General features: G+C 43.6%; 1 protein-coding gene across 6 annotated transcripts in view; it reads left to right on the forward strand.

Annotated features, from left to right (window-relative positions):
* The window catches only part of LOC147019214 (ubiquitin carboxyl-terminal hydrolase 2-like), a 359,775-nt gene extending 336,056 nt beyond the window's left edge, over nt 1-23,719 (forward strand). The window contains exons 1-13 of one of the 6 annotated variants that reach the window (XR_015062692.1): nt 2,296-2,393; nt 3,249-3,634; nt 10,334-10,461; nt 12,723-12,858; nt 13,065-13,228; nt 14,217-14,369; nt 17,877-17,990; nt 21,011-21,132; nt 21,259-21,399; nt 21,644-21,810; nt 22,168-22,335; nt 22,430-22,593; nt 22,781-22,881. Coding sequence is in view for 5 of the 6 variants with exons in the window: in XM_085899552.1 (XP_085755678.1) it covers nt 2,335-2,393; nt 3,249-3,634; nt 10,334-10,461; nt 12,723-12,858; nt 13,065-13,228; nt 14,217-14,369; nt 17,877-17,990; nt 21,011-21,132; nt 21,259-21,399; nt 21,644-21,810; nt 22,168-22,289 (1,692 nt within the window). In the remaining variant the exon portion in view is untranslated. Of the gene's footprint in view, nt 1-2,295; nt 2,394-3,248; nt 3,635-10,333; nt 10,462-12,722; nt 12,859-13,064; nt 13,229-14,216; nt 14,370-17,876; nt 17,991-21,010; nt 21,133-21,258; nt 21,400-21,643; nt 21,811-22,167; nt 22,336-22,429; nt 22,887-23,509 lie in introns of those variants that run through there. The other 5 variants (XM_085899552.1, XM_085899551.1, XM_085899554.1 and 2 more) reach the window with 5 other exon arrangements.
* The last annotated feature ends 712 nt before the right edge of the window (nt 23,720-24,431 follow it).

Raw genomic sequence — 24,431 nt, forward strand, 5'->3', positions numbered from 1 at the left:
TCAAATTTGAAGAGGATTTCCATATCAGGTCATTGAACTGAACCATCACATGTTTTTGAGGTCAACATCGACCAAAAGGTCAACGGAGGCCAAAGGTCAACAACTTTGATGCCATTTCTGAAATCCTCAATTTTCATTCGAGTGACTTGTAATTTGAAAAGGATTTCCACATCAGATCACTGAACTCAACGAGGCAATTGTTTTTGAGGTCAACATAGACCAAACGGTATGGTTCACACTTCCATTTCTTGAGTGGCGGTGGTGTTCTCTGCCAAATTCCTCAAAGATAAGGTTCCCGGTGGTTTTATTAATTTTTTTTGTCCTGTTTTTTTTTTTGCTGTTATTGTGTTGTCTCCGTGTTTACTGTGTGGTTGGAGTTCGGTTTTGTTTTAAAACTTGTTCTCTTTGGTGAGTATTTGTCGTTCTTTTCATATCGGGTTTCCTTGAGCAGTTGAGCCCTTGAGCAGGGTTGATCTCAACCCGAGATCAACCCGAGAACAACCAGAGATAAAGCCAAGTCAACCCGAGATCAACCAGAAAACAACCAGAGAACAACCCGAGATCAACCCGAGATCAACCAGAGATCAACCCAAGATCAACCAGAGATCAACCCGAGATCAAGCCGAGATCAACCCAAGATCAAGCAGAGAACAACCCGAGATCAACCAGAGAACAACCCGAGATCAACCAGAAATCAACCAGAGAACAACCCAAGATCAACCCGAGATCAACCAGAGAACAACCCGAGATAAACCAGAGAACAACCCGAGATCAACCCGAGATCAACCCGAGATCAACCCAAGATCAACCCGAGATCAACCAGAGAACAACCCGAGATCAACCCGAGATCAACCCAAGATCAACCAGAGAACAACCCGAGATCAACCAGAGAACAACCCGAGATCAACCAGAGATCAACCCGAGATCAACCCGAGATCAACCCGAGATCAACCCAAGATCAACCCGAGATCAACCAGAGAACAACCCGAGATCAACCAGAGAACAACCCGAGATCAACCAGAGATCAACCCGAGATCAACCCGAGATCAACCCGAGATCAACCCAAGATCAACCCGAGATCAACCAGAGAACAACCCGAGATCAACCCGAGATCAACCCAAGATCAACCAGAGAACAACCCGAGATCAACCAGAGAACAACCCGAGATCAACCAGAGATCAACCCGAGATCAACCCGAGATCAACCCAAGATCAACCAGAGAACAACCCGAGATCAACCCGAGATCAACCCAAGATCAACCAGAGAACAACCTGAGATCAACCAGAGAACAACCCGAGATCAACCAGAGATCAACCCGAGATCAACCCGAGATCAACCCGAGATCAACCCGAGAACAACCCGAGATCAACCAGAGAACAACCCAAGTCAACCCGCGATCAACCAGAGATCAACCCGAGATCAACCCGAGATCAACCCGAGATCAACTCGAGAACAACCCGAGATCAACCCGAGATCAACTCGAGAACAACCCGAGATCAACCACTTTTACATTTTCTGACGTGAAAGGAAAAACTGTGGTGAATGTTTGAAGTGCCTGCAACTCGAAAAAAACTTTAGTGTTGTTTGTTGTTGATGTTGGTCTTGGTTATTTCAACCGAACTAGAAAAATAAAGAACACACTTCCGGCGACCAAGCTGGAGTTTCAACTGTTTTTGGACTGGAAGGATTATGTCTCTTCACGTTTCATGCCCCATTGTGTCGCCGCCATGTTGGGAAGCCCAGTGGCAGCACACGCCGCCATGTTGGTAAGCCCAGTGAATGATTCACCGCGACCCGCTTTCCGTTATGTTTGTGTGAGAAAGTGTTCAAATCGGCGTTCACTTTCAACACAAAATTAACATTCAATATCCAACATCTCCCTGGAATTTGTTACGTGAATCGAAATATATTCTGTACCTCGTGGGCGTCCCAAAATGGCGCTTGGTGGCGACAAATCCGTCCCACCCATAATCTTTCCAGTCTCGTGTCCAATTCAATGAAATGATGCTGTCACAATTAAATAAATAAATTCCAGAGAAACTTTTATCTTCACTTTCAAAACAGATTTTTTAAACACAATCGGGATGGGATTTATAAACGTGTGGTTTGTAATTTTAATATTTTATAATTACAGGAGATATGCAACGTCCAATTTGTGTGTTTTATCCGTTATAATGTGATGCAATGCGGGGACGCGTTCCCGGTGGGGAGTTGTCTGTGACGTAACGTTCTGTGACGTCATAAACACGACAATACAACCGGATGATGTTCTCTGGAAACGTGTTCGTCAGTTCATTGTGACACGAACTCCGGTGCTGTTCACAACGAGCGATCATGTCGCGATTTTTCAAGAGGATTAAGAGAGTTTTTTGTCCTTGTGTGAAGGAACAAAGGTAATCATTTAATAATGAGTGTGTTTTGTAATGTTCTGTTGGTTCGTTAGTGAAGTTTGATGTAAATGTGGAATCGTTTCCTTGTTTAACGTAATGTGTGTACAAGGATGTCCATGAGATGGAGATCAATGGAGAAGAATGGAGTGTGTTAACTCTGTTCACATCGTGTTATAACTAGGTTCACATCGTGTGTTAACTAGGTTCGCATTGTGTGTAAACTACGTTCACATCGTGTGTTAACTCGGTTCACATCGTGTGCAAACTAGGTTCATATCGTGTGTTAACTAGGTTCACATCGTGTGTTAACTAGGTTCGCATTGTGTGTTAACTAGGTTTACATCGTGTGTTAACTAGGTTCGCATTGTGTGTTAACTAGGTTTACATCGTGTGCTGCCTTTTTTGCTGCTGGTTGCATCATTGGTTAGGAGCACGGCTAAGTCGATGATGCAGTGCCCCTTTGACCAGTTTCCTGGTGCTCATTTCGTTAATCTCAGAAGGATGACAGGCTGAGTCAACCCTGTGATGTTAATTCAGTGAAGAACGGGTCTCGAACTCAGGACCCTCGGATTCCAAGCCACCACCATAACCGCTAAGCCAACACCAGGTTATGATAACTAGGTTAATGAGGCAGTGATCGGTGAACAGTGAACAACAGTGATCACAACAGTGATCGGTGAACCTTACACGTGGTAACAAACAAGGAATGATGAATAATGGGTGTGAAGAGGTTTGTAACATGAGGATCGTGTCCTGAGACGAGGTCGGAGTCCTGTAAACCAGGTTATAAAAGGATTATCTCTGTGATTTAATCGTTTAAACATTTAATGTTTTTTTTTTCTTGTTCACCATTCACAGGTCATCTGTTCCTGACGTGACGAAACCACCAAAGGTGAAACGGACGAGAAAATGGTGGCAGTTGGGACGAAGGAATCGGAGAGAGGAGGATCTTTCAAAGGGAAGAAACCATGTTGGATCTTCAAATGTCGATCCTGCTTCTCCGAACCAAACACAAGATACACCTGGATCAACACCGCAAGGTGTTCGGGAGGGAGAAGCAACCACGCCCACCCCAACGCAACAGACCACGCCCACCCCTACACAACAGACCACGCCCACCCCTACACAACAGACCACGCCCACCCCTACACAACAAACCACGCCCCCCAACACGTCATCGCCGTGTCTTCCTCCTCCTCCATCTCCAGCATCGCTTGATTACCTCCGACCATCTTCATCCAAAAGTACAAACACCCTTTCTCTCCCTCTCTCCATGTAAAACTGTGTTGATAATTACTTTTTCACTCGAGTCGTGAATCTCCTGAATATTTCCTCAATTTACTGGATGTCGAGACGTGAATCATTACTTGTTTCATCGTGGAATCGCTTCACTCCAAAACATGACAGAACATTTATTTTTGTGACAAAAGTACCAAACTTGGTATCCGACTTCCTGTGACCATACCGAACGATTTTACAAGGGGAGCCCGAGTCGGCCCCTCATGACTCGGCTTCGGCAGCCATTTTCCAAGATGGCCGCCATTGTGGGGTCGTGGAGGACAAGCATCTCCACATAAAAGGAGTATATATTGATGAAACGGCGATGTTAACGTCTGTTTAAACGTTTCTCGTGATATACAATAAAATTTCACTATAACACATTTCACCAAATTGCATTTTGTTCAAAATGGCTTTAAAATGGAGAGAAACTTAATATAGGGGGGAACGGCAACAACAACGTCTGTATTGTCTGTACTATAATTTTTTTGAAATTAATTTTCCTAGAAACTTCCCCATATTGACCTTTGTAGAATCCTGAACTTCTTGGAAAAAAAAAATCTGAAATTACGATTTTATAGCAGATTTTGTTCGTCGTTGCCATGGCAACCGAACCCCAGATTTCACAAAAAAGTACTTCTCGCAGGTTTAACGGTGACGGACGTCACAAAATTATTGACACAACATTTTTTTACATTATGCATTTTTCAGATAATGTCAAAGTATTCTGTCTTGTTGAATAAATTTAAAATGAAATGCATAGAGCGTTGGTATCGGTGATCGAGAGGGTCTGATTGGATGTCGCCGTTCATCAGTGTGTGACTTCGTCTCCCTCACACATGGCATGGACACTTGTACAAGGCGCTGCATGGCAAATCGGACTTCATGTGTTTACAAGTCCTGCACTTCTTCTTGCAGCCACATTTTACAAGTTCTTGGTAACCAGCCGACCGTTGCGGTGGTGTAATCCACACCGGGTACCATCGAATCCCATCTTTGCACCACCCGAATTCTGCTGGTGACGGAAGTAATGGCGTGGTCTCGCTGCCTGTCCATATTCCAGTCTGATCGACTGCCCGCTTCAGATGCTGATCCAAGGCATCCTGGAATCTGCAGTCAAGGTTTCGGATTAGAACATGTGCTTCAACCAAAATTCAGGGTTCGATAAACAGAATTTTAATTGAGGATTCGTTTCCGGTTCTACAGTCAACCTCTCAAACCCTGAAAAATATTGGAGCTCACCTGTGTGGGCGGAAGTTGATCCAATGAGGATTTATCGTGATGACGGAAGAGATATTTTCTGCAGGGGTTGACCGACGATAAGGGACTGGATCGATCGTACAGCTTGACTATGTATTGCTCAATAAGTTTGAAAGGAGCTTCATTTGTGTGAAGATTGCGGAACTGGTGATCGGAGATGAACATGAACGTATCATTCACTTCCTCAAAGTCCATCCATACCTTGTACTCCGTCTTCTTACCAATGCCCACGAAGGCAGACCTGGTGTCACAACCGGTCAAGCTGTGGAATATTGGTAGACGCCGGGACACACGATATCCAAGGTCCGAACAAATGTCGTTGACTTTCTCGTACGTGAAGTTCTTTCCCATTCCGAAGGGCGACCCACAGGACCAGATCCGGACAGCGTCTCAGAAGCTTGTGGAATTGTCCAATCAGGATGCCGATGACATCACTATCGACTGTGCGTACTTGTATCCGGGTAAACCCATGGTCCAGAGAATCTATCTGATGAACTAACATCCGACTGTCAGCCTCTTCATGAGAACAATCAGACATGGGATCACCTCCAATGGATATCACGTTGACACCTGGAAAACAAGAAATATCGAGGAAACATATAATGTTGACGACGTAATTGAGTAGAAAGTTGTTGTACATTGGACTTATGCCACTTGGCACGGTTGGTAACAAAGCATTCTGCAGTTCCGCTGTTCCTGTACTGGACATCAACGGGGAACGCGTTGAGCCGGCGAAATTGTTCAACGTTTTGGAGATATTGTGAGTACGGCTCCACGTGAAATTTGGAATCTAAGGGACACCTTAGATCGTCGGCTGTCTCCCTCTGGCATACCATGCATATATGGCCCAGGTGATCGGCCACGGAGTTTGCGATAAACACGCTCCCGGTGAAGGGACCTGAAATTTATAGTTACACAAAAATAAATTCTATGAATAACAAACATTTTAACAAGCTGAGATCATTCCACAAAAATAGGACAATTGCTACTTGTGAATTTGAGCCAGGTAAACGGTAACTGGAACCATACAAGACATAAAATTATTGTTTTGACTGTTCAGCTTTGGTATGACATCTTGGGGCATAAAAATCATTATCTTCCACTTTTTCTTCTTCTTCTTCCTCTTTCGGCTTGCTCCCGTTAGGGGTCGCCACAGCGGATCAACCGTCTCCATTTCGCTCTGTCCTCCACATCTTCCATTGACACTCCAACCACCCGCATGTCCGCCCTCACCATATCCATGAACCTCTTCTTTGGCCTTCCTCTTCTCCTCCTGCCTGGCAGCTCCATCTTCAACATCCTTCTCCCGATATACTCCGCTTCCCTCCTGTGCACATGTCCAAACCATCTCAATCTCGCCTCTCTCACTTTGTCTCCAAACCGTCCTCCCTGCGCTGTCCCTCTGATATACTCATTTCTTATCCTATCCATCCTCGTCACTCCCAACGAGAATCGCAGTATCTTTAACTCTGCCACCTCCAGCTCCGCTTCCTGTCTTTTTGTTAGTGCCACCGCCTCCAAGCCATACAACATAGCTCGTCTCACTACCGTCTTATATACCCTCACAACTTCTGCTGTCATTGCCCAATCATCCCACCCATCTTTACCAGCATCCAACGCCTGTCTCACCTCCTCCCTAAATTTCACGCAACAGTCTTCCTCCTTCAGCTTCCACCATCTGGTCCTTGGTTCAGCCCTCACTCTCTTCCTCAACCTCACCTCCAAAGTCATCCTACAGACCACCAATCGATGCTGTAGAGCTACACTCTCCCCTGCCACCCCCTTTCAGTCACTTATCTCTTTCAGGTTGCATCTCCTGCTTAAGATGTAATCCACCTGTGTGCACTTTCCTCCACTCTTGTATGTCACCCTGTGTTCCTCCTTCTTCTTGAAATACGTATTTACCACCGCCATTTCCATTCTTTTTGCAAACTCTACCACCATTTGCCCTTCAACATTTCTCTTGTTGAGACCATACCTACCCATCACCTCCTCATCCTCTTTATTCCCTTCCCCAACATGCCCATTGAAATCTGCTCCAATCACCACTCTTTCATCCTTGGATACACTCTCCACCACTTCATCCAACTCACTCCAGAAATCTTCTTTATACTCCATCTCACACCCCATATGTGGGGCATATGCACTGATGACATTCATCATCACCCCTTCAATTTCCAACTTCACACTCATCACTCGGTCAGACACTCTCCTCACCTCCAATACCCTCTTGACATAATCTTCCTTCAGGATTACCCCGACACCATTTCTCCTCCCATCCACACCATGGTAGAACAGTTTGAAACCACCTCCAATGCTCCGAACCTTACTCCCCATCCACTTGGTCTCTTGTACACACAGTATGTCCAGCTTTCTTCTCTCCATCATATCAGCCAACTCACGCCCTTTGCCAGTCATCGTCCCAACATTCAGAGTTCCAACTCTCACCTCCACACTTCTACCCTTCCCCCTCTCCCACTGCCTCCGGACTCGCCTTCCCCGTCTCCTTCACCTCCTTCGCCCAGCAGTAGCACAATTTCCACTGGTACCCTGCTGACCACCGGTACCGGTGGCGGTCGTTGGAAACCCGGGTCTCGACCGATCCAGTATGGAAATTCGTTTTGTTGTCCGCATAATGATTTGGCATAGGTTTTTACGCCGGATGCCCTTCCTGACGCAACCCTGGTCACCACTTACGACACACAGGGATATGGTACACCTATTTTAACCGGGGTATACACCGGCCCAGTACACTGGTACTCATTTCGCCGACTTCAGGAGGATGGCAGGCTGAGTCAACCCCCTGGTGTTTTCGACTTGGTGTGTATATATATATATATATATATATATATATATATATATATATATATATATATATATATATATATATATATATATATATATATCCATATATTAATTCAGTGTCCCAAAGGGGCTTGAACTCAGGACCTTTTGGGTCCCAAGCCACTGCCCTAACCACTGCGCCAACACCAGGCTATATTATTATGTAGGTATGTAATTAGTAATAACGTAAAAACTGCTGAGTCAATTGAACGACAGCCAGGCGAATCTTTATCAGGATAGTAGGAGTGGTCCAGAATTCTTGAAAAAGGTACTCATGGCCCCTAAAATTGCACATTGGATCACAAATAGTACCTCTGAATTTTAGAATTCCTGCCCCATCGCCATTTTGACTCTGCAATTTGCAATTTGCATAAATCAAATGAACAGTAGGTATGGCGGAGTCGGCACTGTCTGTTCAAGTTGCAACCGTTTTTACTTTTTTCCGATTTCTCTATGATGCCTCACCTGATTGAGTTGTAAACTTCACCAACATAGATGTTAACATTGTGCCAAATGAAGTTGAAAAACGCCTGTTCAAAAAAGCTCAGTAATTTTTTGAAATTTTCTTATGCCTTCACGCAGAGGGAAATTGTGAAATTTAAACATGATGCTTGTGAAACAGTCTTTCAATGAAGCATTTTTGAACAGGAGGCCTTTTGTGACTTCATTTGGCACAGGGTTAAAATCTACATCAGCAAAGTTTACAAGTCAATAAAGCATCAGAGAGAAATTTTACAAAAGTAAAACGGTAGCAACTTGATTTCGAACAGACGGACAGGAGATAGGCCCACGTAATTTTCATGGCATGAAATTGGTCAGAAACCCAGACTAAATTTGCGTGATAAGGAAGGAGAAACAAACGCTATTCTCAGAAAATACTTCATGAGGAGTGTTCTCCGCAACAAGCCTAAAATTCATGGCCGAGGGTGTGGGGAGACCGACTGATGATGGATGGCACGGTGGGCTGCAGCAGTCGGTGATAAAAGCAACACAATACCTGTCAGGATGGAAGGAGTGACCAGATTATTCCAAATCCATCAAAATGAATGTTTATTAATTGGCGAAATCTGATAACTGTCACGATACAGTCATGTAAGTCACCTATTCTGAACAAAAATGATCGAGGAAACTTCAAATTTCCAACTTACCCGCACGTAAGCCGCCATTTTGTTGCAAGTTGTCCCATCGTCCAGCGGGAAAAAGGAGCACAATTTGGGCGCGATCAAGTCGCCCCGGCGTGATTTCTCTTTCGCTTTCAAAAACCACAAAAAACATCTCTTGCCCGGGATCCCCTTCGAAATTTGTATTTAATCGTCTGAAGAAGCCGAATGCCAAGTTTGACATTTTTGTCATAAAAATTAATGTTTTCATGTTAAGCGACTACACTATAACACTCTTCACGATCCTGGAACTTCCTTGGTGAGGAAAACAATGGATGTTTAGCACAACTTGTCTCCAGTGTAGACTCGAACTGGTTGATAGGAGTTTGATTGATGACGAATCCCGGAAGTTCATCTCCACCACAACTACCAACAATCTACGAGGTGTTTGTTGTTCTTTCCGCCTCCTCCGGTATCACAGGGGAAGGTTTGTTGCTCCTGTGGGGTTTGTTTCTCCAATTCAAGACCCCAATTTGTGTGTTTTACCACAGAGTTTCTTACACCCCGAGGAGAACTAAACCTCCATCTTGAAAAAGAAAATATAATTCTTCCGTCTCTCTCAACACTCCCAATCTCTGGACTGTATCAATGTCTGAGCTTTATCTCGGAGCCGACAGGGACTTTGGGAATTAAATTTTACATCAACAATGGGAATACAATGTATGCCGGGGTGACATGGGAGTTTTTTGACCTTGACCTATTTTTAAGTTCGTGACACAATTATGAACATTCAAACATGTTTCACAAAACCTCGATTTAGGTTTGTCTGTTCAGAACGAAATTGCCATCCCCAGATCGCCTCGACTCCACAAGGAGTCACATTTACATTTAATATACATCGTGTCGCTCCGGGTTAAAGGACAAGTTCACATGTTGGTCTAAAAAAATTAACTTGTTTTTGTCATCGCTCAATTTTGAGAACACGGCATCACTAAGACCACTTGGCCTTCCAAGATATTATTACATCATCACAGTGTACCTGCACCGAAGTTGTACACCTGGTATTTGATTTGTGTCCTTGACCTACTTTTTTGCATTGTGACCTAATTAATGAAAAACACCTTTTTGATCAGAACTTGAATAATTTTCCTCCAATTTTAATAATGTTAAGTTTCATGTGTGGATTGTCGATGGAGACACGCTTTATTCTTTTACACTCCATCCATAAATGTTGAAGGTCAAGGTCAAACGGTGGTCACAAAAAGATATGGCTGTCACTGGATCAAGGGAAAGTTGTGCTGCAGATATCAAGTTTAAATTGATGATGGGTTTGACCACAACACGTGAAGATCAGTGTTCCACACCCACCGGGACCGTCAATGTCATCCTGGCAATGGAAAACTTCTGTGAACCATTTTTTTCCACATAATGTTTGCCTGAAACAGTTGTTGATATCCGCAGGTGATGGTCAAGATGTGTGTAATGATAATGAAGAACCTGCTGGGAAAGAAAACATGCAGATCCCAGGTGCCTGTGATGTATGTGATGAGCCAGGTGACAAGGTCAAGATCAGGGTGGACGTGCCAAAGGTAATTGATGATTATGTTTTTGTGAAAATCAAGATAACAGTTGTAATTTCAAAGTTAACAGTTTCAAACTTGTCTCCCTCCTCTAAAAGCTGGTGGTGCCTTGTTACGTCTGTATCTGGTGGATGCTCCCTCCCCCCTCCACCCCCCAATTCCTTTCCTCACTTCAAATGTCACCACAGCTATCTCTGCTTGTGATGAAGGGTGAATGCCTCAATTCTGTGTTTGCTTCCAAATTATGCATCTCCAGCCCCTCACACTCGGTACCCATCCTTCCCTATCGTCCCCAACTGCTTGTACTCTGTGTCTTTTGCATCTGAGAAGGTGGAGAAGGTTGTTCAACCCTCGACTTTGGCTCTGCAATGGGACCCAATGGCATCATCTCATGTGTCCTAAAATCCTGCTCTGCTGCTCTTCCCCAATCCTCCATCTGCCATTTTCACCATATCATTTACTCTGGGTCATCTTTCATCTGCTTCGAAATCCACCAACAACACTGCATTCCATAAAAAAGGTGGAAAACTGATCCCCTTAACTGCAGACTTCTCATCTTACTTATAATCACCATCAAGGTCATGGAATCCACAATCTCAGTTAATATGAAATACTTTCTTTTCTTCAACAACCTAATCATCACAAATTTGTTGCAGATGAGGTCACTTCACCTTGGACTTGCTGTTTTTACTCATCCAACAATGGACAGAGACCCTCAATGTCAGACGTGAGATCAGAGCCGTCTCTCTGGACAAATCTTGTGCTTTTAGTACAGTCTGGCATCCTGCCTTACTTTCCAAACTGTCTTCCTCTGGCATCCAAGGCCAACTCCACACATGGCTTACTGACTTCCTCTGCTCTCGTAGCCAAGTTGTGGCTCTTCCGGAATCCTTTCATCTCCTCTCCCTGTCAAGACTGGAGTGTCCCAAGGCAGTGTTCAGGGTCCAGTCCTATTCCTGATCTTCAGTAATGATCTCTCTGACTCTTGAAAATGTTCTTTATTTGTTTTCTGTTGACTCCACCCTCTGCCGTGACATCCTTCATCCTTCATAAAGGCAAGCTGCAACCTCTTCAATCTCTTCAGACCATGAGAAAATCACAAGCTGGTCAAACACTTGACTCTGGCTGGACTTCTGTGGTCCAGTGTTTGGCCAATACTCTGGATGTGCTGGCCTACTTTATTGGAATATTTCTAAAAATCCTGACAATTCTCACACTCTCTCCATCTCTTTCAGAAAGGAGTCTGGCAATCCAACCCCCTCCCCTTATCTACTTTCTTAACAATCATCTTGAAGAAGTTTGGTCATTCAAACTCCTGGGTCTCACTATCAGCCATGATCTTTCTTGGGCAAACCACATTTCAAAGTTGCGGTGCAAAGCGAGCTGCCGACTCGGCATCCTCTGTCGTTGAAAGTCCTTCCTTCCACAGCTTAATGGAGTAATGATCTCTCCTCTGGCTGGCTCCCCTGCCACAGACCTTGCTCACCTTGACACGAGAGATCCCAAGGCCTTCAAGGTTATTGGAATCTCCCACGATGAAGCAGAGTGTCACGGTCTATCACCACGCCATCACACACAGGTCATTGGTCTCTCTCTCTCTCTCTCTCTCTCTCTCTCTCTCTCTCTCTCTCTCTCTCTCTCTCTCTCTCTCTCTCTCTCTCTATCTTCTACCGTGTCCTCTCTGGTCTTGCACCCTCTGCTCCTTCCGTGCTTTGTCCCTCGAGGATTCTGCAGGGCAAACACGGTCCATTAAACCAGCAACCCCATTCTGATTAAATTACCCACATTCCAGGATCACTGCTCACCACCACTCATTTGTGCCTCTTTTCTCCCACCTCAAGAACCAACTTCCACATTATCTTAAATCTTCCCACCACATCTTCAGGACAGCTGTTCACCACCATCTCAGATCATCCCCAATCCAAAACCATGATCTTTTCTTCCCTCTCGAACACACCCGAATCCTTCATTCTTAGAAATTTCCTCAATCCTAAATCCTTCGTCCTCTCATCTGTTCCTTTTGTCCTTTTGTGTCCTGATCCGTTCAGTGTACTCATTCTACTCTAGCACGAGCCTTGATTATGTATTCACAAAAATGAATTATCTTTGGTGACAGCCATACAACATGTAGAATGTGTTGGGAATAGACAAGAAAACAGTTGTCAGAGGAAGGACAATGAAGTTTGTGCTTGTGTTGGGAATGAGGACAATAAATGTATAATGTCACTCCACTCAACCTTCTTTCTATCCTCCCTCTCTCTGCATTGCAGCATCAATCCATGAAAGATGACATCTTCCGTTATCCCGTCGGTTTCATTGGCCTGAAAAATCCGTTCTTGTTGTGCTACTTGAATTGTGTGGTCCAGTGTTTGGCCAATACTCCGGATGTGCTGGCCTACTTTATTGGTAAGTTCATCACCAAGCAGGGTCTTGACCTTGTTTCTCTTCACAACAATGTGGAGTTTGAAATGTATTTGAGTGGAGATTGGTGTTTTTCATCAGTGATCCCAGTGACACAGCAACCCCAGCACAACAGCAAGGTCTGATCAAGATCAGGAAACCTTGTTGTCTGCTCTTCCTTTCACTGTCCTCTTTTGTCATTCCTCCGGCAGGAATGAACTTTGACAGTGATGACTTTGGAAACCTAACAAAGTTCTTCAGTCAACTCCTCACGGCCATTTGGAACAAGGAAAAGTTCTCTGTTGATGGTAAAGTCCTGAAATTGTTCACCAACAAGAAAAAGACAGACTACTTTGTTAATCCAGTGTACTTTATGGTGAGCTCGGAATCCTTTTGTTTTTTCATTCACTTTCACCGACAAGTAATCTTTTTACCTTCACCAAAGTGAAGGGGATTGCATTTGGTTCCATGTGTTTGTTTCTTTGAAACTTTGCAAAAATTTTTTGCCAAGTATGTTGATCTGCAGCGTTTGTCTGTTTGTCTGTCTGTCTGTGTCTCCCACGATTTTTGGCCACAGTTTTCAGGCAATCATTCTGAATTTTTTTGTGTATAAGTGACCGATCCAAAAGAGCAATGCACAATTTTAATGAAGATCTGAATCCTAATATGGATCCGGATACGAGAATTTTTCAAGTGATTCTTCACCATTGAGAGATAGGGCCAAAAACTATATGTCGCATGAATGATATCTCAAGAAGTTATGGACGGATTCGGTCAAAACTTGGTGGACACATTGGGTGTGTGACAAGGATGAAGAGTCTCGATTTTAGTTCAGGTCGGGATCCAGATCTGGGCTATCAGTGGGATACGAAACGTAAACTCTTTAGCCTGGCGGAGGTCTGCGCTCTGTGGAGTGCCATTTCATTTTGCCAAGTGTCGCTCTGTGAGTGATTTTTCATTTGTTCGTTTGTCTGTTTCTCTGCACAGAATGTGCTAACGTTGGCCACCATCACCACCTCGTGGTAGCCAGTCAGACACATTCTCTTTTTTTTCAACCAAGTGCAACGAGAAAGTGTGTGCAATTATAATGTGAGTACGTCTATAAAGTATGTACAATTGGAATGTGAGAACGTCCACATAATACGTACCATAAAACCACGCAGAACAAGTCTGGACGAGGGTTTGCAATCTTTCCTTGTTCTCGATATTCATTGTGATTAGATTAAAAGTTCCAAATTTATAACCGATTCATACAGATTAATGTACAAAACATGGCATTGATTAAAATATTACTTTTTCCATCAACAATTATAAGCTCCACCTGTTCAACAGCTTGTGTCCATTCAATCCCTTGTTCATAACAGGAGGCGATGTGCAAGGTGGCCCCCGACTTCAATGATGGGGAGCAACATGATGCCCAAGAATGTCTGATGGTCATTCTTGATAAACTCCATGAAGAACTGAACCAGGTTCCTCCGTGCCACTGCAATATCGACTTGCTCCATCTTCCTGACAGTGTAACTATGAATTTCCACCCTTCATCAATTACATCATGGGAACCGTGGTGTCTGTCCGTGGGTTCATCTTATTCCCGTTTCTGGTGGCCACTGTGCTTGAAAAGCTGAGCACGCATTCAAAGCTAAATATTCAACCAGAAAAAGAGCATGATGACAAACTAGATACATTTTAAACATATAAACACAACATGGAATTGGTTTGTTGAACATTGCGTGAAGATATGACCCTCGGTTTATCACCAAGTTGAACAAACCATGTCTGCATTCTTTATAACAGTGGCCGATATGAAAAAAGTCTTTGAAGAAAGCTTGCGGTGCAAAGTCGTCATTTAATGATAGAAACGCCTCCATTTGGCATTGTCACCTGAAAAGAACGTTGAATAATAAACTTCAAAGGTTCAAAATAACCTCAAATTTAATTATCGGTGGACTCGATGATGTAATTCGTTCCAGTTGGAGCGTCTGCTCTGAGTTGAGGTGGTCGGTGTTTCAACCCCGGCTAAATATTTCGCAAAATCAAAGGCTTCAAAATGGTGTGTGGTGCTTCCTTGGTTGATGTCAAACATTTACAAAGGACAGAGCACATACCGGACCTACTGTCAAATGTTATGCTTGTTGTTGGCTTAATTGGTCAGGTGGTGGGGTTTGGATCCTGAGGTCCTGATTTAAAATCCTATTCAGCTGTTAAATTAATACCAGGTGGTGGTCACTCGACCTGTCATCCTTCCGAGGTCGGCAAAATGAGTGCCAGCATGCTGGTATACTGTGTCGGAGTGGCGACCCGTCCAGGATTGTGCCCAATAGCCAAGGAGACTGCGAAAGCAGCACCAATGCTGTGCACAGAGTATGGTCCCAATCTCCTCCTCTCCTCTCCTCATATTTTGGCAACCATTGTACAGGCTGGATTTGCTGAATGATCTCTTTCTGTGTTGAAGTTATTTGGCCTTGGAAGAGAAATTATTTTTGATAAGTTGCAAACCATAGTGTCTGTCCGTGCATTCGTGTGTCTCCCCTTTACGGCGGCCACTTCCCATGTTGCCTTTGAAAATCTCAGCATTCACTTTTGAAATGACGGGAGAACAGGCATGAATAATGTTGATGCCAAATTTTATTTCACAACCAGGATATTTTACTCTGTCGTTGTACAAATTGAACCAATGCCACCCGATGTTGCACCACCATTTCACAGTGGTCAGTATAAGTAGCTTCGAGCTTTGTTTCTGAGTGAAACCAGAAGAACAACGCAATTGACATTTTAAAGTCCATGGAATAATTTAAATTGACATATTAACTCACAGAGCCGGCCCGTCGCTTCGCCGACAGAACAATAAGTCATCGTATTTACCAAAAATTTTGGGTGAGAAGTAGGAGAAGGTGGAGTGCAGAGAGCGACAGAGAGCGACAGAGACCAGAGAGTACAGAGTTGACAGAGTGGGGGAGGGGTTGGAAAATTTTGCAAATAACAATATAATATACATCAGGTGGAACGATGTTTATAAAATTATCAGATACACAAGATCATGCTGCTGCTATGTGGGAAGTTCACTTTGTCATATTGACTCGACGCACCTTCTGACTGGCAAAGTCATCCACAATTTCATCAATGGACAGCTGGCGCAGAAGGTCACTCTCAATGTTCATGAGTGTGCAAGAGATCAGTCTTCCTGTCCCATCGATGTTCATTCAAACAGAGTCTTCATGCACTTCTGGGATCTACTGTAGTCTCCCTGCGGCAACAGTTCTTGGTTCTCCAAAGTCTGCTTGAAGAGCTGCTCGTCACAATGCTGTCGCTCAGAAAGTGCATGCTTCGCCCACTAATCAACGATCTCACCTGTTGTAACGCCAGGCCACAGTCCAACGTCATCAGCCAATCCTGGGACTGCAGCAGCAACAGCAGTGAATTCCACATCCTTGTTATCATCAATTCCCGTTCCCTCAGTGACATCGACTTCAGTGTCGTCAGCGGTCGTATCTTCAGTTTGGACTCCTTCATTTTCATCTTCTGTCTGCGGCTGAGAACTTGAAGCGGATGATCCCTTGTCCCACTGATCAATTGTCGGGGTCTTCGCAATGACAGCAGCGAGTCGATCTGCCTTTTCCTTTTCGCTGCGCCACTCTCATGCACATGGTGATGGTGACTGTCAGGCTGCTGACTCATTATGTCACGTGATGAAATGAAACAAAAGACAGATGTAGAAACAACAGACAGATGTAGATATCAACTACTTCCACATGATCAAAAAATTTCTAAAACCTAAAAAAATGACAAATATGTTGAATAAATATGGATGCTTACATTTCCCTTCTATCCAGATAAAAGTTTGATAAAATTCTTGATTTCGTTGAAACTACTCAGGTTTTTTGAATTGGATAGAAATTGTTGGCATTTATTTAAACAAAAAAAATGTGTTTTCACGAAAATGTGGAGGCCCCAATTTTGTGTAGGCCCTGGATCACGTGATCGACTTGCCCCATCGTAAATATGGCCCTGATGAACATTTATAACATCAACAGCGTTGTTGAGACACTAACACTCGTATTCATTGCAATTGATCCACAGAGTGTCACAGACAGAACTTCCCATCATAACACCGATCTTTATCAGTCTCACATCGGGTTTGCCTTGAATGAAGATCAGTTGTTGGTAGTTTAATTATTGAGGAATATTCATTGTTTACTGTGAGAAAATGTGGAATAATGTCACGAGTGATTCAGAGTCAAATGATCCGAGCAATTAATTTGTCTGTTTGATGAAGGATTAACTCGTATTTGGAGAATCACCACGTCGTTGTTGCATGAGTTGTGTATTTTTCCTTCCTGATTCACGAATCAATCTTCTTATTGTATAAAACTTGAAGGATTTAATTTTTTCTGGAAATTTAAAGCTGTTCCTTGCATCTCGTCATTAATTCTGTCTTTCTCTTGGAAATGTATTAACACTGCAGACACTGTTGAAGTAGCTGGGAATGGATCCTCCTAAGCCCACATTGTCCTGGATCTTCTTCACATCCATCTCACTTCATGTCGCCCCTGATTTTAACACTGATCGCGAGCTGCTTGTGTTTCTACCCGACGAAATTTTGGTTGTAATCTCGTCCTACACCGTCTTGCCTCGCACTCAGGTCATTCGCTCTGTGGAACCGTCTTCTCATTCAGTCTGTTTTGTTGAGAACAGAACCAAGAGCTTGCCTCGGTGTGTTTAGCATTGCTATCTGAACCAATGGCTGGTGATGCTGAGAAACCAGATTCAAATCCCCTTTACTTCAGTCCTTTTGATGGATTGATGGATTTATTTAATCTGATATTGGTGTGGTGCAGTCATGATGGGCCAAATGTCCTTGATATTACTTGGTATTCTTTGTTATATTTTCCATGTTTTTGTTTCTTGTTCTCAGTCTCAAGCTTTTCTGTTGAACGTTGGTATCATGGGAGTGCCACCATTTCCTGGCTGTTTTAGGTTTTTGTGAAATGGCTGTTGCTCACACATTTGTATGTTTTGTGGAACAGGTTGCAGGAGCGAAGTCGTGGGAAAACAACAAATCGTATTTCAACAATTCCATCATTTACGACACATTTTATGGCCAACAACAAACCAAGATTACGTGTTCGAGCTGCGGCATTGTAAGTTTTTCTCACAAAATTAATTTTATTGAAAAAGTCTTACACTCTTTGTCTGTATGTCTGTCCCTCATTTGCAGAACACTTTCTCACTGTCTCTATGTCTCTCTCATTGTCTCTCTCTTTCTACCTCAGTCTCTCTCTCTCTCACTCTCTCTGTCTCACTCTCTCTCTCTCTCTCTCTCTCTCTCTCTCTCTCTCTCTCTCTCTCTCTCTCTCTCTCTCTCTCTGTCTCTCTCTTCTTCTTCTCCCTCTTGCTTGTTGCCCCTCTCTGTCTCTTCCTCTCCCTCTCTCTTCTCTTCCTCTCTTTCTGAATTCAGTTTGACTCGTGAAGAACCTGTCCTTAAGGAAGGGATCATTCCCCTCATCCATTGAGAAATACAGCCAAAAACGAAATATTGCACGATATCTCAAAACGTTACAGACGGATTCGGACGAACTTGGTGAATAGATTGGGTGTGTGACAAGGATGAATTGATTTAATTTCAGTGAAGATCTGGATCCAGATATGACAATGTTTTTATTGTTATTATTTTAGTGATTCGTCACCTTTGAGTGATCAGGCCAAAAATGATAAATAGCATGATATCTCAAAGTTGTGGACGGATTCGGATGAACTTGGTGAATGAGTTGGTCACGTGATGAGAACAAACTGATGAGATTTTGTTTCAGGTCCGGATCTCGATCCGGCCTGTCAGTGGGATATAAAACGTAAAATGTTCAGCCTGTCGGAAGTATGCATAATACTGAGTGCCGTTCAAGTTCATCATTGTATTAGTTTATTGTTCATTCATCTGTGATGTTTTTGATGCCATGTGGTGAAACAAAGGAGGTGTTCGGCTTCACCTTTCATCCTGGTACTCTTGATGCTCCTGAATGCACCGGTGTTGTCACTATAATGGAGCTTGTGTTCCTTCGAGTTCAACGTTCATAAATGGACCCCAGGATATACGAGTCCCCTCCATGATAACCACTTGTGACGTCACAGACCCCACACACATCTCTCATCTGTGAATAGAAGGAATAACCAATCAGCTCTCACCTAATCAAATAAACCCAGGTGGCCAGGATTATACAAATTTATCGTCTCCTCCCATGATCTTCTCGCTGAAGAAGCTGCGTTAACCAACCAAGAAAGGCTACAAAGGTAAGCCCTTTGCTGTTTCAAACCCTTCCCAGAGTTCCTCCACAGCTCTTAAGACATTCACAAATGGGACACACGTGAGAACCCCAATGCTGCACACCCCATCAGCAGCCGGACCGGTTTCCTCGCTTACTGGCGAATCCTCAGCGACAACGCAGACAGCAATACGTACCAATCAGGCTCCCAAGGATGAACCATGTGCAAATGACAAAAGCAGTCAATGTTTAAATAATTAAGAACGACCAACCAACATCTCTCTTCTTTGTTTGATGCAGCTTATTTGGCAGAAAGGGCATGGATGAGTCATTATATTTATGTGCATATATAAATATATAATATATTATATATATATATATATATATATATATATATATATATATATATATATATATATAAAAATATGTGTGTGTGGATAGATTATGGAAAAAAAAATATATATGGAGAGAGAGAGAGAGAGAGGGAGAGAGGGAGAGAGGGAGAGAGGGAGAGAGGGAGAGAGGGAGAGAGGGAGAGAGGGAGAGAGAGAGAGAGGGAGAGAGGGAGAGAGGGAGAGAGGGAGAGAGGGAGAGAGGGAGAGAGGGAGAGAGGGAGAGAGGGAGAGAGGGAGAGAGGGAGAGAGGGAGAGAGGGAGAGAGGGAGAGAGGGAGAGAGGGAGAGAGGGAGAGAGGGAGAGAGGGAGAGAGGGAGAGAGGGAGAGAGGGAGAGAGGGAGAGAGGGAGAGAGGGAGAGAGGGAGAGAGGGAGAGAGGGAGAGAGGGAGAGAGGGAGAGAGGGAGAGAGGGAGAGAGGGAGAGAGGGAGAGAGGGAGAGAGGGAGAGAGGGAGAGAGGGAGAGAGGGAGAGAGAGAGAGGGAGAGAGGGAGAGAGGGAGAGAGGGAGAGAGGGAGAGAGGGAGAGAGAGAGAGAGAGAGAGAGAGAGAGAGAGAGAGAGAGAGAGAGAGAGAGAGAGAGAGAGAGAGAGAGAGAGAGAGAGAGAGAGAGAGACAGAGAGAGAGAGAGAGAGAGAGAGAGAGAAAGAGAAAGATTTTATGTGTTTAAACTTTCCCGTTTTGGATAATCTTCTCACTTATTAAAATAAACACGAGCAAATACAACATGTTACTTCACAGATAGGAATATTAAAGGGGGGTGGAGAGAAAGAGGGAGGGCAAAGGGAGAGGAGGGAAAGAAGGGAGTGTGGTTGTCTGGAGGGGAATGTGTGTTCTGGGCATTTCAAAGGGGAACTTGAGGGAAAGGCGGGAAAGGCGGGAGGGGAGGGGAGGGGGGGTGTTGGTGTTTTTTAAAAAAAACTGCTTTAAAAAATAAGAGAAAAGCTTTCATTCCTCTCCTCAACATCCGGAGAGTTTCTGGTGGGGTCGTGTGTTTTGATGGAGGATAGAGAGGAAAGAGGGGAAGGCAGCACATTGGAGGGAAGGCAGCATTAGGAAGGGAGGAGACAACGTGAGGGGCAGGGGGAGGAGAGGGGAGGGGAGGCAGTGTGGAGGGGGAAGGGGGCGGCATGATGGGGGGAGGGAGGCATTGTGAAGGTGGGGGAGGCAGTGTGGAGGGGGGGGAAGCAGTGTGGATAGGGGAAGGAGGCAGTGTGATGATGGGGGAGGGCCGGGGAAGGTGATGGAAGGTCACGTGAGGGGAAGATTGCAGCGTGATGGAGGGGAGGGGTTGTGGGGGGTTCTTCCATGAATTTTTCTTCCTGTTGTTTCTCTCCACTTTAACCAATCAAACAATTAGTTTAAAATAATTTTTATTTTCACAAAACTTGTTTCTTACATTAATGATCTTCTCTTTTCCATGATTTTTCTTACATTCATGAATATAACTCTACACCCCCCTCCCTCCCTCTTTACCCCTCCCCCCTTATTTTGGGTTTTTCTTTGTTTTCAGGGATCGAGGCATTTTGAATCATTCTCCTGCTTATCGCTGCCTTTGCCACACAATGCGAAGCATAAAAAGAAGATTCATCTCACAGACTGCCTGTCATTGCTTTTCCAAAGTGATACAGAATGGTAAGTGGTGAATGTAGTAAATGGTCCAAGATAAGGTGATTGAGACCGTGTGTGACTAAATATGAACAACTTATCAGATGCCAATGCGCCTCCATGATTGTTTTCGTGTCTCATTGTGCTTTCCAGTTATTGTTCTGATTGCAATGAAATGAAAAAGGGGACGATGCAGGGATGCATTAGTCACCTTCCTGAGGTGCTGATCCTTCACCTGTTACGTTTCAACAACTTGGGAAAGAAGATCAAAACCCTTGTTGACTTCCCATTGAGGTAAGTACCTGGGAATGATGAAACCTCAACATATTGCTCTCAGAACATGCAACTCCAATCAGAACTCATCACAATAGACTGTCATTTGCAGCTTTGGATAACAAGAGAGAAGTAATTATTGTCCCATGAGCCAGGACAAGTGTGTCTGGATTTGTTTTACCCTGATCAATATGTTCAACTCTTTGTTCTTCCTCTTCTCCCTGATCGACCACACAACATTGTTTGATGCACCTTTCTGCTGCAGTGGTCTTGAAATGGCGCCATATTGTGGCGATGCTGTCATGACAAGCACAGTTACAACGTACGACCTGTATGCTGTCATCAAACACAAACGATTGCTAATGGACCTGGCACACTACACCACCATCGCACGACGGCCATGCATCTCTGACACTCAAAACAGTGTCCTCGGTAAGTTTGAAGGAGCGAGTGGAAATTGTTCGATGCTTTGTGTGTTTGTTTGTTTGTTTTACTGTTTGTGAGTTTATCTGGGGTTGAATATCACAAGTCATTTGAATATAAGGATCTCCAAACCAAAAAGATTTTAAAGGAATTTATTTTATACTTCAAGCATTTTAACTTGTAAAGGTTTGAAGAATATTTTTAAACGCTTATTGTTTGTTATAACTGGGTCACTCATGAATGTTGGTGTTATTTTATTGATGACTGTAGATTCAAGGACAATGCAGCCAAAGAATCGTTTCATGTTGCAATGATAAGAGTTTTGTTTTGAAGATGTGTTTTCTGATCCCACGGTGTGATGTACAGGCTGGAGGAGTTTTGATGATCATGAAGTGTTCTCTGCGGAAGAGCGTGAGGTTTGCAAAAAAGATGCTTACGTGCTGATGTACCATCGAAGGCGCAGTCCGACGGGCCGCACCTCGTGCTAGAGATGCCACCATATTGTGCAAAAGGGCAGAAACAGCCACACACCAGGTACTTCTTCTTCTTGCTATGGCAGCTTGACTGCCAGGTCGCGATTATTTTCTTGGAGTGTGACAATGCCGCTGATGCTGTACCCCCATACCAGTACACTGGTACTCATTTTGCTGATCTTGGAAGGATGATGGGCTGAGATGACAGACTGAGTCAACCCGACCTGGTGTTAATTCAATGGTTGCGTGCTTAAACTCAGGACCTAAACATCCTGAGCCAGTCATTCTAACCACAAAGCTAACATCACGTTTACCCCAGGTACTATGGTGAGGGAGGGAAGAGTTATAAATCATGTTTAAAAAGCTCCCAAGTCGTTTATCCCATGAAAATGCCTTCCGAATCCAAGGATACAATGTGATGAGGGCAAATAAACCTGAAATCCAGATCGGCGGCTCCGTTTTATGTGCAACTGATGCTGACCATGTAATCTTTGTCTGTTTGACAGAGTATCTGGGCCTCGGCCTCTGGGTTGGAGGAGACGCCTTGGTGCAGGACGATGTCCAATGGAGATCGGGAGAGTCCTCCTCACACTCCACATTTCGAGATATATATATATATATATATATATATATATATATATATATATATATATATATATATATATATATATATATAAATATATATATATATATATATATATATATATATATATATATATATATATATATATGTATATAATGAAGTTTACAATACACATGTTTTTGCTTCATTTTCCATCATCCGGGTTATTTTTATTTTCAGGAGCGATCAAGGTAGGTCTCTTGATAATAATTTTCCATCCAAGGAAATTGAAAATTAACTTTTTCACCTTCACCGAATGGATCCCGACTATGACCGCCCTCCATTGGGAGACGAGCATCTGTCCCATTTGGGACTATTCATTGTCAGTTCTTGCAAGAAGGGAATCAAGATGTCATGAAAAGGTATTTTTGGGTTGCCTCTTGCCCTCTGGAGGTTATGGAGGGAATTTGGACTTTGGTCGCACCTGCTCTTATATCTCGCCTGCAAAGCACTGATCTGCCAGTTTATCATCAGGCTGAGAGCCACACCCAAACCAGACAGCTTGAAAGGAAGTGCTCTGTCTGTGCATAATCACGTCAGACATATTGTCATTATCCTGTTCTGATAAAATGGTTCTCAGAAGTAACTGATCTTTGTTGCTTTGTTCTCTCAGCCCCGAGTTTTACACCAGACCTACAAGAAAATCAGTGGAAGGACCGAATGGAGGGAGAAGTGTTGTTTCAGAAAAGTGAATTCCAGTGCTGGGAGTGGTTGAGGACATTGTTTGGTGGATGATGTCACTGCACTATGTTTAATTTTTGTCAACCTTTTATTGCACAATCCTGTACATCTGTTACTTGAAAAATAAATCATCATAACTGTCTTCCATGTTCTGTTTCCTTAATATGTGAGATTTTTCTCTTTGCCCATTATGTCCAGGATCTCTTCTTCTTGATGAGATGTTGTCGATGCAGTGGGGTTCTCAAAACTGGGCTTCAGGTGAGAGTGTTTGGAATGAAATTGTCACGTTTCCACTTGTGTTCTGAGCACAGGGTTTCTGGGGAGAATCAAGCAAAAGGGTAAAAGAGAAGATTGAAAACTACACTTTCAAATATAAATCTCAAAGTTCGATGATGATGAGCAGAAGCAAGAAGGAATTTTCGCCTCCAGTTGAAGTTGCTCACAGATGTATGGCTGTTCAGTGTTCACATAAGTTGATCATATTAGCAGTCAAAGTCGGGGCTCAACCCCCAGCGGCTCATTCATCACAAGGATACACAAGATGTGAGACCAACATCCTCCGTCACTTAAGATGCTTTGGAACCCGAATATCCATAACACCCTTTCAAATGCTAAGACCTTTGAAGGCCTTTTAGATGCTTTTGATCCCCAATACACTCAAGCCCCCTCGTCACCTAAAACTCTTGAGACCTCACTTGACCCGACACAGCCGCAAGACCCTCTGGAAGCCGAAGACCCTTTGGACCACATGTAACCCATAGACCCCCGAAGACACGAGATATATATATATATATATATATATATATATATATATATATATATATATATATATATATATATATACCCCGTTTGAC

Source organism: Eptatretus burgeri, chromosome 10 (assembly GCF_056783735.1).
Source record: "Eptatretus burgeri isolate ZD-2024b chromosome 10, Ebu_testis_v1, whole genome shotgun sequence".
In the NCBI taxonomy this organism is placed as follows: Eukaryota; Metazoa; Chordata; class Myxini; order Myxiniformes; family Myxinidae; genus Eptatretus; species Eptatretus burgeri.